This window comes from Hevea brasiliensis, chromosome 3 (assembly GCF_030052815.1).
Source record: "Hevea brasiliensis isolate MT/VB/25A 57/8 chromosome 3, ASM3005281v1, whole genome shotgun sequence".
Lineage (NCBI taxonomy): Eukaryota > Viridiplantae > Streptophyta > Magnoliopsida > Malpighiales > Euphorbiaceae > Hevea > Hevea brasiliensis.
This window is the reverse complement of record NC_079495.1, coordinates 107,915,437-107,934,966: the sequence shown is the minus strand read 5'-3', so window position 1 is coordinate 107,934,966 and position 19,530 is coordinate 107,915,437. Positions and strand designations below refer to the sequence as shown.

Sequence of the window (19,530 nt, the reverse complement as noted above, 5' to 3'; positions counted from 1 at the left end):
TCATATATTCTTGTTGGTTTGACATGGGCTTAGAATGGAGCTCTCATTCCTTCTATTTATTTTTCCTTCAATAAAATTTACATTTGCTTATAAAAAATTTTTAAAAAATAATATATATAGAGAATAAAATATATATTTTTTATTATCAAATGTACATTTTATTAGAGAGAGATTGAATTTAGAGCATTATCAATCTTATCATTAGGTTAAACCTGAACTGAAAATAAAATATACTTTTTAAAGAATAAAAAATTATAAATAACAAGACAGATTTCATTGTCAATAATTATTTTATTTTATTGAAATTAATGCAGAGTGAATTTTGATATTATTCTAAAATTTAATATTAAAAAATAATTTTTAAAATATATTAGTTATATAATTAAACATTTAAATTAAATTTAATATATTTTAATAATTTTTCAACTATTAATTAATTTTTTATTCATCTTTTAATATTATTTAAAATAAATTTTTTAAATAAGAAAATTCAAATCTTTTCAATTTTAACTTTAAACTGAGTCTAAAACAATTTATGCCTATCAATATTCATGGGTTGAAAATTCTCTATTCAAGAGGGTAAAAATTGTCATATCTATTATTCAATGGTAAAATTGTTTTCTCTGATTCTCATTGTAAAGGATATAAAACAATGGATAAATGGAAATAAAAACTCAAATGCAACCCTTTCCACTCTTTGTACACTTTAAAAATGTAAGAATTAGAGGACCAACTATATTATCTTCTATTGGCTTATATTTATTGTTTTGATTTAGGCCTAGAAAATATGGAAAAAAAAAAGATAATTCTTTTATTTTGTTAAAAAAAATAAAGAGAAAAATAAAAGTTTAATTCCTCTGTTTTATAAGAATAAAAAAAATGATGAGAATTTGTGTCAAAAATGCTAAAAAACATATTTTGAGTGTATTTATTGTTTATTCTAATTGTGAGGAGAAGAATGGAAAATAATATTAAATTTTATTTTTTTCCCCTTTATGTCCTTATCTCCCTCTAATAGTTATTTTTTAATATAACCTTATTTATCTAATGTGGATATAATAGTAAAAATGTAACAATTTTCTTTAAAGAAAATATTTTTAAGGAAAATAATAATTTTTCTTTTCATAAATATTTTAATTTTCTTATAATTCCATTATTTTTCCTTTTCAGCTTTTTATTCTACAAAACATACCATGAGAAATATTCATAATGAAAATAATAATTTTCTTTTCTATAAAGGTTTTAATTTTCTTATAATTTTATTTATTTTTATTTTCTTAAATTTTATTCATATAAAACAAGCCCTTAGATTCGCTTTTCAAAAAATATACAAACAAAAATATATTATATAATATAATATAATATATTAATAAATTATAATATAATATAATATATTAATAAATCATGCTACGCCTAATTTAAATCGAGTGTTAAACGCCATAAAGGATAGAGAAAATGCGAGGGAGATAGGCGTGTATAATCCAAAAGTGAGGCCCAACATGCGGGTTAGTTGGGCCACATCCATCACCGGATCCCATCCCAGGCCGGCTTCCAGTTCCAACAGAACCCTAAATTCTGCATACTAACCCATTCAAAATTCAACCATTGCCAAGCTACATTAGAAATCTAATTTTTCATTTACGGTGGCAATCCAGTAATTTTATTTTTCAAATAGTTGTATTATTTATTTTATTTTTTTTCTTAAAATTAAATTATTAAAAAATTAATTATAGTTATGTGTCATATAATCTAAATTCGTGGATGATGGAGATATGGTAACTACTAATTAACTAGAAGTAATAATGATAATTAGACACATTTGAGTAATTTGGAGTCGATTATGGGATAAACTGGTTAATTTTTCTTTTATCTTTCAAAAAAAGTTATTTGAAAGATAGATTTATCCCTCAAATTACAATATTATATTATTAATTACATGTACAAAATAATCTAATATGGTGTAAAAAATAATACAATTATTAACCAGCTGGGTTGATTTAATTTGAAATGATTTCATAAGAGGATAATTGAGAAAGTGTAAATATATATATATAATTCAATTATTTCATTGCTGCATGCATGAAAAAACTTTTGGAAGATATACAAATACATCACTCGTTAATATTTGTACATAATATATATACCAGACTATACATGCAGATCTGTGATCTTCTTTCGAAGATCTCCTAAAAATTCCCTATAATTTTCACCTTGCAATCTCATAAGTTGAAAAACAAAAAACTGGATCAAGAATTTTTTTGCTTTTTTTTTTTTTTCTGGGAAAAACAGATCCAGGTTTTTCTTCGTGGAAGCCCCGGCAAAAAGGATATATTTCTTGTTCATGAAGATGCATATGCATGGTCTTATCGATCTTCTTCTTCTTCTTATATTTATATTTCTGGTAGGAGCTTTTAATTTACACAGCACAACTCAAGCCTCTAGCTTCTGAACCTTTCATAATTCTCAGCCTCTTGCAGGAATTCATGAACATACTGTACATTCAAGAAAAAAAAAAGATTAATTTATAGATTATTAATTTTAATTAATTTTACACAAGGAGATTAATAATTAATTGTGAGATTTGAGAGATAGAGAACTTACTCCCATGGAACATCTCCAACCAACATCCAATCACCATCTTTGTCTTCGTATGTAGGTGCAAATTCTGACCCATTATACCCTTCCCTCTCAGAATACTCACCGACTTTGAACTTGAACATGTCTTCTAAGGCCTTAAGGAGCTCAGGATAATCCTTATAGACCTTCAAGTCGATCTTTCTAAGATAAGGAGCACCATCCATGCTAACTTTAACGTAAATTCCACTTCCGGCAGCCTCAGCCTCCATTTTTTTTGCTTGAAGACAGTTTTTCCGGTAAGATCTGATTGGTGGCCACCCTACCACTTGTGCCCTACACACAACAAATCAACCCTATAGTTATTAGTCCATAAATCCAAACCAGGAAAAACCTTATAAACTGAAGAAGAAGACGAAGAAGAAAAAGAAGAAGACTTACTTGGTGGGAGGAGAAGTTCGGTCGTGCTTTTTCTCATTGGAGACATTAGAGTTGTTCGTCCTTGAGCCTGCTGATTCCTCGTTCATGTCAGGCAAAGATCTTTTGTTGCACTTAGCAGTAGTGGTAGGATGGGTTTGCTTTTCCGGCTCTTCGGTGGTGCCCGGAGGGCCTAACCTGAGCTCTGTAGCCTCAAGGTTAAGATCACCATCTCTCTGAAATGCCATTGTTTATATTTCGATCTGTTTTCTATGCAAGAATCATGAAATAGAAATTTTTCTACATCAAGCAATTGAGTTTTCCCTCTAGATACTTGATATATATCAGATGAAGGAAGGTTGAGATTGATGTAGCTACCGAATTCTTGTTTTGCCGGTGAGGTTATATTCAAAAGAAGAAGAAGATGATGAAGAGAAAGTATGTGACAAGACTAAAGGAAATTGCAAGTTATTTTATAGATGGAAAGTTGTTGATTGAAGGACATGGTTTACGAAAACAAGAACACCTGTTTTCAACATCACTCAAAGCGCGTGCAATCCACCTCCATTTTACTTCTTATCACATTAAAATAATATATATTTTTGCAACTAAAAAAAATATTTTATTATTGAAAATAATAGTTACTCTAATTAAAATTTAATTAATATAAAATGATTTTTTATTAGCAAGGATTTCAAAAATGTTAAACCATAATCTATAGTCCACACACATATATATATATATATTTAAATTAAATTTTAGAAGCGTAATTTATATATATATTTATTAAAATTTTTGGTTGAAAAATGGGTAAGGAATCTGAGCGCACGAAATTAGACATTGGCAGCAAAGTGTGTTTGTCACATGAACAGCAAAATAAAGGAAATTGTCCTTCCAATTTGGGGACAGCCTTCGGACAATGCTTAGCCGCCCATATTGAAGACCGTGACTCCTGATCCGACGACCATCATGCACCCAATGATTCCGCGGGAACATACATCCACCGTCTGATCAACATTGGAGGTTGGGTGCATCCCATGTTACCTGGCCCCACTTTGATACCCATGGCATGGGTGTGTGACCTTATTATTAATATTCGATTAATATTAAATATATATATTAACATAAAAAGCACAGAAACACTTGAATTAATAATGATTATGGCTTGTATGGTTGAAAAGCGAATCCAAAATACTAATTGCGATAAGATTTCATCATGTTAGGTTGAAAAATTTAAGCATTGATTAAAGGTGTTGTTTTGCTTTTGGATTGCGGGGTTGAATTGACACTGCCAACACAATGTCTATAATTTTGTCTAAATTTCTCATTTCCGATAATGTTAGTTGAAACTTGGGGTAACCCTAACCGCTTAGGAAATTTATGACGTTGACATGTATTACAACAACTGACTAACCTTTATACCAAACTAGTCTGATGGGCACAAAATTTATTTTAATATTGTAGTAGGTCACGTTTAGTAATTTTAATTATTTTAATAACTATTTATTATTATAATAGTTACTGAACTTGATGACAATATATATATTTTAAATCGATAATAAGTGGTTAGATGACCATATATAGCAGCCAAAGCAAAATCCTTATCCTATCCCACAAAATCTTGTCTTAACAAGATAGACATTAGAATTTGATGAATGATTCACTATAATTATAATTTTTTTATTAAAAAATGAAAGAAAGAGGAAGACATATTTTACTTATTGCATTTATACACATGTTGATTTGAAAGGAAATATTGCACTTTACGATAAAATTAAAATTTAAGGTATTTTGGATATTTGTATAAATATAATATTTTTTTAAACAAAATAATTAAGGAAATAAAATAGAATCTACGGTGAGGTTTTTGTTACAGTATTTGGCTAGGATAGCCTATCCTACAATTATGGCTAGCCAATCTGGACCCCATTCAATGTGGGTCCCATGATAACCCCCTCCAGCTAATTATCATCATCATCACCATACTTTTTTTTAAAAAATTTAATAATATTAAATTAAAAATTTTTAATAATTGAAAAGATAATGCCTGTTTAAACAGTGGAAAGAATGAAGTGTTTTAAAATTAGGATCGCTTTCTATGATTAAAATGATGTTAGAGTAATAGGGAGAAAATCCGCTCGTGAACTCAACATTGCCACGTTAAGGTTTTAAATGCCAAGACATGGACGTCCGATTTCAATACACTTACACTGTCTAGATAAGGTAGAGGAAAAGGCTTTAAATCACACCACATTATTGTCTGTTCGATTTTAATTTTAAAATAATTTTGAATGAACAAATTTTATTCCAAAATTTTTACTATAACTTCAATTTTTATTGTTTTGATAATAAATTAATTGAAATATTTAAATTGTTATTAATTAATATATTAATTGTAATTTTAATATAATATATTATTTACATTTTTTTTATTTTATTGATGATATTTAGTTTGTAATTATTCTTTTATTAACAATGAATCATATTTATTATCTTTTTCTATAATAAAAATAATTATGAATAAATTTTTGTTATTAATTAATTAATATAAAATATATATAGCATTATTTTCTGTTAATTCAATTATAATGAATTACTCATGGAATTTTTTTAGTTTTAATTAAATTTGATTTTCTTTCAATTTTTATAGGTCAATTTGATATTTTTCATATATAAATTATTTTTCTTGAAATAAATAGGACTATAGGAGATAACAATTGAATATTTCTTTTGATATTGTGAAATTTAAAAATACGTATAAAAATTCTAATAGTGAAAAAATTCAATTCAATTGATATGTAGTTAATTAAATATTATGTTTAGAAAGTTTAAAACTGCTATAATTTAATTCTTTTAATTAAAAAAATTATTTTGAAAGAAATTAATTCATATTAAAAAAAAATAATTTTGCATGAATTTAATTTATTTAATAATTTTTTTATTAATCACCAAACTGCCTCTATTTTAATTGTATTTATTTTTTATAAATAATAATAAATATAAAAAAACACATTTATTTCAGTCTATGTATTATAAATAAATGAAATTTTTTATAAATTTATTTAAATTAAATTCTTTTAATAACAATAAATTAAAATTTATCATAAAAATTGTTAGTGCACGAGTTTTATTTTGAAATTTTTATTTTTATGTATAAAATTTAATTTTAATTATTAATTATAATAAATTTATGTGAGACTTATCATAATTATATAAATTTTTTTTATTTTGAGGGAAAAAAATGAGGGACTTTTGGGGTAATGAGGTGGCAGAGTATGATTGGAAAGTGAACGGTATAGATTGGGTTGCAAGGAAAAAGGACTGAGAAGGGCTCTCTGTTGTGTAAAATGTGTTTGAATTGGGGGAGGAGGAAACCGGAACTGTAAATATCCACACGTGTAGTGTATGTGTTAGATGGTGATTGGCGACCCACACAGTTGAACACCAATTAGGCTGTTACTCTCTCTGCAGAAACTGCACACGTGTGGGGTCTGATGGGTAAAGGTTACAGTAGGCTTTGTGGGTCCAGCCCACACGAGGGGACATCTCAGTGTTGGGATTGGCTGGCATGGGCCTCCCTCTCCAGTCCCTAGTTTGGTTTATTTGAAAAGTGGGCTCCACTCCTTACATCCCAATTTCTTTTTATTATATTTGTGTTTTGTCGTCTTTTCACTCTTATATTTAATTCTCATCAATCTTCTTGCTGGCCATGACCATCTACCATCATTACATTCACATACATCCATAACATTAATTCGCTAATCTGCAAGTTGACCATAGCCCACATGCTTCTTGTCTCTTATGTTATATATCGAAATATCTCTTTGTTCGGACAACAATTAATGAATTAGTCAAATACCATATCCATAGAGACCAAATTATGCACCATGAGGTTAAATATAAAAGTATACCTTTAAATTTTATTAAAAAATTTGTGACATTTTAAAATTTTAATATATTTTATGACACATTAATTAACTCGTATAAATATCTTACATTACACATATTAATTCTTATAAATATGTTAATGTGATTATAATTTACGCTGAATATTAATAATATTTTTATTTTATTTTATAAAAATTATGTATATTATAAAATATTTTAAAAATTTAAAATTTTATAAATATCTTTTTAATAAAATTCATGTATGAAATGATATTCACTGACAATATGCACGGATAGAAGCCGTTGATTCATGAAGCAAAACACGTGCAGAGTGTACAGAGGTAGGATGCAGTGATCTCTCACAACAAAATATATACACTTTCTACCAATCAATCTCAAAATCACATGCCTTGCTGACTTTCATACTTTGACAAACTTGCCTCTGCTCCACATGTATGCACTTGATTCCTCGAAACTTCATGCAAAGCCAGATGGGTAATGATAGTATTGGTCTCTAAATAGTTGCAGAATTTGGACTCATCTCTAGGTGCAGGGGTTTCACTTTAATAGCAGAAATTATACTTATAATTTCTTCATCACGTATGATCTAATTTTATTATAATTAATTTTGTCATTAATTAGGTAATGAAAAAATAAAGATAAAAGAAGTTGAATTAACATTAATTGAGTGCATATTTTAAATATGCAGGTGCTTCAACGGTCACCGCACGGAGTGCAGAAACGAGAAGATTGAAAAGATTTTGAATGGAACCTTGGAACGACATTGACACCCGTATTTGTTTTCTATATATAGAATTCCATTGGAGTAATGGACCTTTTCTTTTTCAATGCCAATCTCCTAATTTCAACTCTACTTAATTTTACTTAATATTTTTTTTAAAAAATTATTTATAATTAAAATATATTAATATAAATTAAGATTAATATTTTTAATATTTATTGTTTCATGTATTCAAATATAAATTAATAATAAATTGAGAGGTAACATGGACTGTCCACTAACCTCACCACAATCATTCGAAAAACGGCGTCATCCATGACATCATTCTCCAGACAAAACCATGAACTGTCGAACAACCTGAACCGTCCGCGTGGCACCATCTAACCCGTCTAAAACAATTCCCAAAAAAAAAATAACCTTATGTTATCACACTATAGCTAATTTGGCCCTTCTTCTGGCATTTTCATGTATTTTACTTTTATTGCGTTACCTCAAATTCTATAGACCACGAAAGCCAAGAGATATCAAGAACAAAAACTGGTGTGTGTAGAGCAAAGCAGACGCTGAAACTAGGGTTTTCGACAGCGAGATGACTAGTTTAAGGAGCACAGAGCATGACAAATATGCTACGATTAACTTTGAAGAGACTGAATTGCGTCTAGGGTTACCTGGAGGCAATGCAGTTGAAGGTGAGGTTGCTAAGGGTAATGGGAAGAGAGGATTCTCAGAGACTCTAGTGGATTTGAAGCTTAATCTTTCCACCAAAGAGTCAGCAGGGAATGATATTGGGGAGGAGAAGATGAAGGAGAAAGCTGATGTTCTTCCTTCCTCTGCTGATCCGACAAAGCCTCCAGCCAAGTAAGTCTTTTTTCCATGATTTCTCTTGATTTCCTTAATTTTACCTTGCTGTTGTTCCATTTTTCGCTCATAACTTTATAGCTCTGAATACGATTTAACGAATAAAAACTCGGTTTTGAGAATTTATTGGAAAGTAGATCTTTAAAGTTTATCACCTATCATATCAGAGATGCAGAACGTTTCAGTGAAACTGATAAATTCAACAGTCATGGAGTTAATTTCTTTTTTAATAATTTGTTCCACATGAAAAGCAGAATTGATTAATTTCCTTGAAATGTGGATTTTTAATGGCTTTGGATTTGGTTGTCGGGAGCAGAGAAAAAGAACAAAACATAAGGAATCTTTACTTTTCTCGACAGCCAAACAATTCAGGATAAGGGAAAACGTAATAGATAGTCTACAGCTAAGCAACCAAACAAACGTGTGAATAAAATAATTCAGTAGTACGAATTCACCAAATTAAAAAAAAAAATAATTCCGCTCTTTTTGTTGACCATTGATTACATATTTATTTAATTTCTATTTTTCACACCTAAAATAAAATATTGATTTATATTATTAATAATAGAGTTAGAAAAATAATTTCAGGGCACAAGTCGTGGGTTGGCCACCAATTCGATCATTCCGAAAGAATGTCATGTCTGTACAGAAAAACAGCAATGAAGATGGAGAAAAGGCGGCTGCCGGGGGTAGCAGCAGTGGCGGTGGTGTAGCATTTGTGAAGGTGAGCATGGATGGAGCGCCATACTTACGAAAAGTGGACTTGAAATTGTACAAGAGCTACCAAGAACTCTCTGATGCCTTAGGCAAAATGTTCAGATCCTTTACCATTGGTAATAAAATAAATTAAACAGTGAACTGTAATAAAATAAATTTATATACATATATAATAGCACAAAACAAAATTGATCTTATTATGAAAGTGAATGTTTTTTTGAAGGCAACTGTGGATCGCAAGGAGTGAAAGATTTCATGAACGAGAGCAAATTGATAGACCTATTGAATGGTTCTGAGTACGTCCCAACTTATGAAGACAAAGATGGAGACTGGATGCTTGTAGGAGATGTGCCATGGGAGTAAGTTCATTGATTTTCCAGTCGATTAATTCTAAAAATATTTCATTATTAAGAATCACTAATTAATTTTTATTTTTTTGGCAGAATGTTCGTGGATTCATGTAAACGATTAAGGATAATGAAGGGGTCAGAGGCAATCGGACTTGGTTAGTATATACATTATCATCTGTATATTGATCAAAATTTTCATCTTAATTACTCGGTAATAGCTTAACTGATTTTCTTTTTTTAATTTTTCACAGCTCCTAGAGCTGTGGAGAAGTGCAAGAACAGGAGCTGAAGGCTGAAGAAGAAATGGATCAAAGGAAAGCAGATCCGCTCAAGAGGAATGGAGCTCCTAGTTTGGATGTTTTGTATCATGGTTTCTTGTTCTTCTTCTTTTATTTTTAATTTTTTTTTAATTTTTATTCGGGGATTTGTTAGAGACATGGAGTAATAATAATATATATAGGAGATGTTTACAAGACTTTTTAAATATCATGAACAAGCTTTAATTTCTTTTTTTTTTTTAATTAATATCAGAAAATGTATAAAATTAAATGTGATTGAGGTGGCAAAATGAAGGAGAGGTGGATGAAGAAGGTGATAAGGTGGAGGGAGCATGCCCATGTGCTTGATGTTGGGGGCATTCATGAATTGTGTTATTTTATGTTGTCTGGTCGTAATTTTGCATCGCATCTACTTCAGTACACTTACAGGCTCTGTTTCAGTGTTCATATCATTAAATTATTTAATTTCCTTGCAAATTTCATAATTTTATAAAATTTTAAAGACATATTTCATAAGTATTATATTATTAGAAGAAGTCAAAACTTTTCTTTTTTATATATTTACGTACGGTTAAAGATATTTATAGATCAATTTACTAGTAAATTTCATTCTTAAAGCAATTTTAATAGTGTATTTTTCTCATTATCTTAATATATTTAAAATAAATAATAATTTATTAAGTGACAAATTAAATTATAATTAATAAAGAAAAGGATTTATATACTTTCACTATTTAGATTAACCTTATTAAATACCTTTTATATTAAGTTACATTAATTGGTATATGAATTAAGTTGTCCATTATTATATTTTATTTACAAAGAATTATATATTAAGATTATAAAAGCAAAGAAAGAATGGAGTTTATTTAATTATTCTGTCATGGATCTGCATGCATTTAATGATGTATTGAGATCTTTTAGGTGAGAAATGCAGGAATTGTTAGGTCTCATGCATGTGTGTAAGATTTCCAACAGAAAGCTAAGGATTTGTAAAATTGTCTTCTCCTCTTTAAAATTTCATGAAGCCACAATTTCATGTACTCTTCCCTTTTAAACTATGAGAATATAACTTCTTTTCTTGATCTCCAACATAAAACTAGGGATTTGTAAGATTTCATCTCATCAAAGATTCTTGAAACCAGTAATTTCACGAATATATATATATATATATATATATATACACACGAAAATATTTTTTTTCTTTTTCTTTTTTTTTTTAAAGAAAGGGACAAAGAATACAGAATCACATGACACAGTTTCTAGCATTGGCTACACCACTAACATCATGCAGCAACAAGCCATGGAGCTCCTGCGGAGGGACATCAAAATAATGATCACCCAATGGTAGTTGTTGACCCATACCAGCAAGTCTATCTGCATTGGAGTTCCCCTCTCTATAGAAATAATGAAGGTCAACCACTCAGTCTCTAGTCAACTCCAATTTAGTATAGCCATTAACACTGCCCGAATCCTTCTCCAAACAATGCACAACCATTTGACTATCAGTCTCCAGCATAATCCTCTGAAAACCTTTAGTCCAAGCAAGTTGAAGACCAAGAAATACCCTACCCCCCACATTTCAGCCATTAAAATCGAATAGCTTCTGAGGTTAGCAGCAAAACCACCCAACCCAGCCCCAGTATGGGACCTAATTAGGCCACCAGCAGCTGCCTTATTGCTATTACTAAGGAAGGACCCATCAGTGTTCACCTCACGCCAATCACAACTAGGAGGTTCCCACCTAATCCAAACACAAATTCTTTGTTTTAACAAAATACCCTTGTCAGCTAGAAATTCAGCCGCAGACATGAATTCACGAAAGCAGGAAATAACAACATTGCTACAATCTTTTGGCCTGATAAAATCCTTCTAAAAAATCACTCCATTTCTCCATTTCCACAACATCCAACAAGATATGCCAAATAGCACACTCCAACTGATACCCTCCACTAAAAGATTCAAATTACTCTAATAAGTCAACTCTCCACACTGTCCGCAAAGAAGTTGCATAAAATATTAGCAGGCACTAAAGAAATCCAAAATTTCTTCGCCGCAACACATCTACGCAACTCGTTGTCCAAATCCTCATAATCCAACAGACAGCAAGGATAGTAAGGATCCCCGAAGAAGTGCCGTCCATGCCTTTCAACATTTGTCAGTAAGCGACCATGCAGAACAATCCAAAAAAAACTGATTCTTTTTGGCCCTGCCCAGCTCCAAATCATCTTCCATTTGCGATAACTAGCTACACAACAACCTTGAGCCAGAGCCTCATAAGCAGATTTAATTGAAAACATGCCATTCCTGGTATACCCCAAACAGATGGAATCAGAATAACTAACGTTAAAAGGAGAATCTTCATCAAAACAGAGTTGGGAAGAAACTGAGCAAATTGGTTTCTATCCCAACTCCCATTAGGACTTACAAACGAAATAAGCTTCCGCTAAGCTTCTTCTTCCGTTATAGGAATAATAGCATAATTAAGAAGAGGACCACAATCAACAACCCAATCATCAACCCAGAAGTGAATATGCCTCATTTCCCTAACTGCCCACTTTAAACCTCCCATCACATGACCCCAAACTCTACTTATACCCTTCCACAACCAAGAGTCATTTGCAGTTCTAAAAGAACATGGTAACCACTCATTAGATAAGCAGTATTTTGCCCTGAGCACCCTTACCCATAAGTCATTCCTCCTGCTCATAATACCCTAAGCCAACTTAATGAGAAAGGCATTATTAATAGAATCAACATACCTCAATCCCATACCTTCTTTCTCATTTGGCTGGTAAACATCATTCCACTTGACAAGAGGAACACTCTTTTCTCATCAGACCAAACCCAAATAAATTTGCGACAGTGTTTCTCTATATCTCTGCAAACAGAGATTGGCAATGTTGTAGTTTGCATATCATAAACTGGTATAGACATTAAAACTGGTTTTGCCAAAGTAATCCTGCCTGCTAGAGCCAAATTCCTAACACTCCAAACTGACAATTTTGATCTAATCCGATGTAAAATATAATCATAACTCCTTGCCATTGCCCGATTGTGTAAGAGGGGTTCTCCAAGATACTTCCTCAAGTCATTAGTTTTTTGAAAACCACATAAATTACAAATTCTACTACATTCCTGATAAAATCTTCACCACAGTAACCTTCTGCCCTGAAGCGCTCAAAAATTTGGAACAAACTTCCATAACCACCTCCATTTACCTGTAAGTACCTTTAACAAAAAGGAGATCGTCTGCAAAAAAAAAGATGCGGAATTGGCGGACCTCCCCCAGATAAGATTCCAGCTATTACATTCCACTGCATCCAATATTCCTTGAGGCAGTTTCTCCATGCATAACACAAAAATATAAGGAGATATTGGATCCCCTTGACGAACACACCTATTGGGGCGAAAGAAATCTGTTAAGTCCCCGTTCCATAAAACCCTCATAGAAGAAGTAGTAATACACCTCGTGATGGGATCAACAAGAATGTTTGGGATGCCTGCACCCTCCAAGGTGCTTTTGATAAAACTCCAACCCAACCTATCATAAGCTTTCTCCAAGTTCACCTTAATAATCATCCCTTTCTTCTCTTGTTCCGAAGAGAATGAACAACCTCTTGCGCAATCATCATATTGTCCGAAATGTGATGCCAAGGTACAAAACTAACTTGAGCCGCTCCAACCAACTTTCCCATAATAGGTTTTAGCCCATTAACAATAACTTTTGTAAGCACTTTATACAGTATCGCATAAACTTATAGGCCTAAACTGAAAAATACTAGGTGGCTTCTCAATCTTCGGAATGAGTACAATAAGCGTCCTATTCAAATTCTCCAGAGAATACTAACCATAGAAATAATTTTTCATTGTTTGACAATGAATGAGTTTTAGTTGAACAATACTTAAAAAAATAAATCGAGTTGAACTAAATTCAAATATTATAATATTTAATTCACATGGCTCATAAATTTAATTAAATCTATTTAAATTGAATTTTTATTCTTATGCATTGACTTACCATTTAAAGAAAAAAAAATTCAATTTTTAACTTGCATTAAATATGTAATGATGATATCTCCAAGAGAGCACCATTGGTTTTGTTTTAGGATCCATTTCCCATAATGAGTATCTCCACTCCACTTTCTCAAAAGAAAATGTTTCTGCGCAGGCCAATTTTCAAGATTTCACTATGTAATGATGTGGTCTTTTATTTACTTGTACCCCTATTTCAGGTTTGTTCATTGGGATGAACCCAATTCCTTCTATTTGAAGCCACTCAATAATTCCAATTTGATCCATATATATCAACTATGCACAACATGAGCTTGTAAGAATCTATTTCAATTGCTGTAGAGAATGATATTTATCCTAATAAATTTAAAAGAAAGCATTACTCTTTTAAATTAAAGTTTGTGTTAAATTAAAGTTTGCCACAGCGTTTGGCTTCATGAGTTCTATACAAGCTTCAGGAACATGACAGTGATTTACATGTTCTAGGTTAATGTGCCTATGCATATATATGCTCCTTCTCTGTCTTGTCGCTACTGCCATTGCCCAAGAGCATCGCCATGGACAGAAAGCGCAAGCTAGACCTAACGATAAAGGTGAAAGTGCTTCTAATGTGAGAGCTGCATACCATTTCTATAACCCTGAGGATAATGGATGGGACTTGCTTATTGTAAGTTCCTACTGCTCAACATGGGATGCTGACAAACCATATGATTGGCGTAGTAAATATGGTTGGACTGCCTTTTGTGGACCAGTTGGACCCCAAGGCCAAGAAGCTTGTGGCAGGTGCTTGAGGGTATGACATTAATTAATTAACTAGTTAAATAGTACAGTTTCACAAAATCAAAGAATTGTGAATAGATCAGCGTAGAACTAGTAGTTAAGTACAAATATAATCAAGAAAATTTGATTGGCTTGCAGGTGACAAATACTGGGACCGGAGCTGAAGCAACAATGAGAATTGTGGATCAGTGCAGCAATGGAGGCCTGCATCGTATTCCAGCAACTGGATACAGATGGAACAGGCAATGCCCTGGGAACAGGCAATGCCCTGGGCAATCTTATCGTGGATTACCAATTTGTCGATTATGGGGACTGAAGCTCTATTGATACGATGATTGATGAAGATGAGATTTCAATATCTGAGAATAAAATGCTTTAATATAACAAGGAAAAAATGTGCATGTTTGCGGAATAAAACGGACATTAGTAGTGTGTTTAGTTAATTACTTCCATAATTGCTCCAGCTATTTCCTTATATGTATGCACGCTTAGTACTTTCTTAATTTTGTAAAATGAGTGTGCAATAATATTCTTATCACCGATTGTGGCTTAATCCTCTCGTGACAATCTCTAGTGACGTAAAAGAGAGTCTTGCAATCACGGACAAAAACATCCCATGTACTAAAATAAATCCAATACCCTCTTGAAACAAAACAAGTGTTCATTGGTACCTCGGAAATTTAACGAGATTAATCGATACACAAGAATTGATTACAACTATGATGCACAGGGAATAGATTATGATTTATACAGTTATCAAAATAAAGCAAATTTTCATTTAACCAAAAAAAAATATCCTATATGGATCCCATTATTGTGTTTATGCTCAGGAGTTAAGGTCCCAAGTCAAATATAGAGGTAATTCTCATAGGTTCATATCAATTTCATTACCAAATGAATAAAGTGAGTAAGTTTTATGATGGCTAAAAAGTGTTTACTGTGATCGAATCGCCTTGCCGCACTCTATTGTCAAAAAACAGAGGCATGAAAAAAGCAACTTCTCCATGATACATGCTCACTGTGGTCAGTGGCACAACCGCACAAATAATTACTGAAAGATAATTGCTTGTTAACCAATGAACAAATCCAAGCACTCGGCTCAAGACTTAATACCTCTTCGCTCTTTCACAATGTGAGGCTTTAGATCACCATTACCCCAGAGTAATTAAAAAGGCTTAAAGACACTTGGAAGGTTTGAAATAGCACAAGTATACCGTGGAATTCCAAAAACCAGATGCTAAGACAACCCAAAACTGATTTGAAAATCTAAGCTAGAAACTGAATTTGTAAGTTTCACCGCACATATCTTTTAATTGCAGGCTAGATTAACTAAATACACGATTCAGACATTACCATCCACAACTAGAAGGACATCATTCAAGTGGGAAACCATATCAGAAGTGTTTTCTGGACATGTAAAACTTGAAAATTACCTGCTTGATGGATCAATCTGAATTGTCTTCGAGTTAATACACAGCAGGTATTCATTTCAGCGCAACTAGTATAGAAGACAGAACTATTCAAAGAGATTTTCACGTACCAAATACAAAATGTTCACAAACTTGAAGTTTAGAATATCAGGAGCTACAAAACAATAGTAATCAATTCTAAAAGCATGTAAAAGATAAACCAACCAGACACAACAATCATCAAAAGCTTTAGCTACGAACCTTCCAAAGACAACCACCACCACTAGTTAAAGATGTAACAGAAACAAAGCATAGCTTGTCAAGCAAATTCCACCTCCAGTTTGAAACTACCTAACGGTAACAATGTCATCAATCTTCAAAATCATCCGTACACACTCTGTTGCCAGTGTGATTGCACTTGTGCTCACAAGCAGTGGCTGCACCACATTCTCCTCCAAGATATTTGTAATCTGGCCCTTCCTGACGTTGATGCCAGCATTGATCTCCCCCTGAGCATGCCTATTTCTCAGCTCAGTCACAATTGCAATGGGATTCAACCCAGCATTCTCTGCCAAGGTATATGGTATGACCTCCAGCGCTTCTGCAAAAGATTTCACACAATAACCTTCCATCCCATGCAGCACCTTTGCCCAAGCCCCAAGCTGCCTGGATAACTCAATCTCTGGAGCCCCACCGCCTGCAATCAAAAACCGCTTATTTACCAAACATCTAACCACACACAATGCATCATGCAAGCTCCTCTCTGCCTCGTCAATAACTAATTGATTAGAGCCCCGAACAAGCACCGTACTAGTCCTTCCCATATTTTTAATCCCAGTGATCTTTACAATCTTGCCATCTCCAAGAGGAACCTCCTCAACAAGGTTTGCATACCCCAACTTCTCGTCTCTGAAATGTTCAATATTTGCAATAGGCAAGCAATTCAAGGTCTTGGTTATGAATTCAATCTCATCTCTCTCCACATCCTTAAGCACCAAAATCTTGGCTTTGGCCAGATAATGCAGTGACAAATCCGTGACAGCATCTCTCAAAATACTCTTTTGAATCAGCAATACGTTGCAGCCAGACGCCTTAATCTTCTTAATCATACCCAAAATGTAATTTCTCTCTTCTTTCAAAATCCTATCCATCTGGGTATAATCAGAAACCACAATGCTCTGCTCTATATCAGTCTTTGGAGGAGAAATTTGGAATTGAATCACTGCAATCTTCGCGTTCTCAACTCGTGTTGGTCCACCAGCTGCATGGCTCACTTTCTTATCAAAAACTAAGCCTTTAACCATCTCCGTATCATCCACAGTCCCGCCTAGCTTCTTCACTATCCTAACATCCCTCAAGTCCACCAAATCGGGCTTGGCAGGGTCCACTACAGAGAGAACTGCATCTACCGCTAATGGAGCTAGAAGCGTAGAATACTGACTCACGACTTTACTATTCAAAGAAGTGCTTGCAGATTTAATTAGGGATTCCCCGTCCGATAACTCCACAGGGACAGCCATGGCAGTCAATACATCGATAGCTTTAATAGATGCTTTATGAAGAGAATCGGAGATTACCGTGGGGTGGATTCCACTGGAAAGAAGCGAGAGACACTGCTTCAAAAGCGCGCCAGCAATGACGACGACGGTGGTGGTGCCATCACCAGCAGCGGCGTCCTGAGCCTTTGAGAGCTCGACAAGCATTTTGGCGGCGGGCTGAAGGACCTCCATTTTGTTGAGAATTGTAGCGCCATCGTTGGTGATGATTACTTCACCATTGGCGGCGGAAATCATTTTGTCCATACCTTTGGGTCCCAGACTGGTCCGGACTGCGTCCGCCACGGCTCGAGCGGCGACGATGTTGGCATGGCGGATGTCCTCTTTGCGCTTATTGTCGACATAAGAATCGGTTTTGGAGGATCTGGGCCGGGAGATTGCCGGTGCCGCCATTAGGGTTTTGAAGATCGAAAGGTGAAACCCTAAGCCTAACGTAAGATATGGGTAGGACCGTAGGAGTTGCGGGCTCTGTTTTTAAATTTTAAGCAAGGCTCCGCTTGGAACTGTGGCTCTTATGAAATTGTGTTTTTTTCTTTCTTTTTTTTTTTAATATTTTTAAAAATAATATTCAAAACATTATAAAAAAAAAAAATCAATTTTTGAATACTAGAACTGACTTGAATAATATTTAAGATTTTATTATAAAAAGTAGCAACATATTTAGAGTTGTAATTTAGTGAACATTATCTAATAAATTTTTTAAAAATTATATATATGTAATAGTTTTTTATATTTTTTAATTTACGAGAATTTTAATTTATTTTATTTGAAAATTCAAATAAATTTATATATTATACTAAATCTTTTCATTATTCATTAAAAAAGTATATATTTTTTTCTATCACTTCTTTATGCTATTTTTATTTTGTGAATTTAAAGTTAAACATAATACATAATAATTAAATTATTAGTGAAATTTTACTTTAAATTTTAGACAACATTTATTGAATATGTAATATATTAAACAAGATAATTATTTAATACATAATATTTAAAATTTTTTTTAAAAATTAATGAAACATTTTAAATTATTTTATATAAAATTATATCTATTAATTTTATATTCAACCCCTCAAAATGTAATATCTAGCTCCGCCACTATCTATATAAACTCTAAAAAAAATTAACTAAAGAAAAAAAAATCCAAACCCTAATACCATTAAATTAATAAAAATAAATAAAATTAGTGATAGAGTATGCTTGCATATTATTTATGCTTTGTCACGACTCAACCTATGGGCCGGACCGGCACTAGGACCTGGGCCAAACTAAAGCCCCCGAGGCCCGTAGTAAGCCTAACTATTCCTTGACCCAACTCTATGGCCCATTTGGGCCCAAGTTCAAGAATTCAACCGGACAGAATCTGGCCATAAAATAGACCTTTCAACAGGGAGTTTTTGACTCACCCAACCTGTAAACACAATATATATCAAGTGGGGAGCTCAGCTCACCCTCCACATACTCATATCAACATAAAATAAATGGGAGCTCAGCTCCCTCATTCAGCCCAACACACATACATAAAATAATAAGTTTACAGGCCCAAATTGACAATTTATATTACAGACCCAAATCAAATAAATACTTCTAATACATGCGGAAATTCTAAGAGTTAACAGGTTTATACAAACATTAATAAACGACCTGTGAGGGAGAAAAGCAGGTTAATCTCAAAAATATCCTCCTGTGGCCTGGAAAAATATTGAACAGGAGTGAGCGTTCGACTCAGAGAGTAAAATATAAATTTTAACCATAATCTCTATAACTATCTAAAGCTAATGCACCCTGTAGAGTGAAATGTAACATTAGCAATATTTTTGTATCATAACAGCAAAAAGGTAATTTGGAGCACTCACACATCCAGTAATATCATTCATAATATATGGGAGCTGATCCCCTATACAGCTCTCTTAAATCCAACATGTGCCAGCGAAGAACTCAAGCCGG

At 32.7% G+C, this 19,530-nt stretch overlaps 3 protein-coding genes and 1 pseudogene across 3 annotated transcripts; 2 read left to right on the top strand and 2 right to left on the bottom strand.

Annotated features, from left to right (window-relative positions):
• Positions 1–2,027: 2,027 nt before the first annotated feature.
• LOC110662561 (auxin-induced protein 22D) lies at positions 2,028–3,453 on the bottom strand. The gene is made up of 3 exons (XM_021821571.2): positions 3,016–3,453; positions 2,602–2,910; positions 2,028–2,492 (listed from the first exon to the last, which is right to left on the bottom strand). The coding sequence occupies exons 1-3, from the start codon at positions 3,237–3,239 to the stop codon at positions 2,417–2,419; spliced, it is 609 nt and encodes a 202-aa protein (XP_021677263.2). The 5' UTR covers positions 3,240–3,453; the 3' UTR covers positions 2,028–2,416.
• Positions 3,454–8,069: 4,616 nt separating this feature from the next.
• Positions 8,070–10,030, top strand: LOC110662560 (auxin-responsive protein IAA16). Its single transcript, XM_021821570.2, has 5 exons — positions 8,070–8,479; positions 9,068–9,312; positions 9,420–9,555; positions 9,640–9,701; positions 9,798–10,030. Exons 1-5 carry the CDS (start codon positions 8,211–8,213, stop codon positions 9,833–9,835), a joined length of 750 nt encoding a protein of 249 aa, XP_021677262.2. The 5' UTR covers positions 8,070–8,210; the 3' UTR covers positions 9,836–10,030.
• Positions 10,031–13,432: 3,402 nt separating this feature from the next.
• On the top strand, positions 13,433–14,934 carry LOC110662627 (pathogenesis-related protein PR-4-like; annotated as a pseudogene).
• A 1,201-nt stretch (positions 14,935–16,135) lies between these two features.
• LOC110662559 (T-complex protein 1 subunit delta) lies at positions 16,136–18,067 on the bottom strand. Its single transcript, XM_021821569.2, has one exon. The coding sequence runs from the start codon at positions 17,974–17,976 to the stop codon at positions 16,375–16,377; it is 1,602 nt and encodes a 533-aa protein (XP_021677261.2). The 5' UTR covers positions 17,977–18,067; the 3' UTR covers positions 16,136–16,374.
• Positions 18,068–19,530: the final 1,463 nt, after the last annotated feature.

Coding starts and splice junctions, on each gene's coding strand:
- LOC110662560 (XM_021821570.2), top strand. CDS start 8,211: ATGACTAGTTTAAGGAGCACAGAGCATGACAAATATGCTACGATTAAC. Junction 8,480..9,067: donor CCGACAAAGCCTCCAGCCAA/GTAAGTCTTTTT, acceptor AAATAATTTCAG/GGCACAAGTCGTGGGTTGGC. Junction 9,556..9,639: donor GTAGGAGATGTGCCATGGGA/GTAAGTTCATTG, acceptor TTTTTTTGGCAG/AATGTTCGTGGATTCATGTA.
- LOC110662559 (XM_021821569.2), bottom strand. CDS start 17,976: ATGGCGGCACCGGCAATCTCCCGGCCCAGATCCTCCAAAACCGATTCT.
- LOC110662561 (XM_021821571.2), bottom strand. CDS start 3,239: ATGGCATTTCAGAGAGATGGTGATCTTAACCTTGAGGCTACAGAGCTC. Junction 2,911..3,015: donor CGAACTTCTCCTCCCACCAA/GTAAGTCTTCTT, acceptor TGTTGTGTGTAG/GGCACAAGTGGTAGGGTGGC. Junction 2,493..2,601: donor GTTGGAGATGTTCCATGGGA/GTAAGTTCTCTA, acceptor TTGAATGTACAG/TATGTTCATGAATTCCTGCA.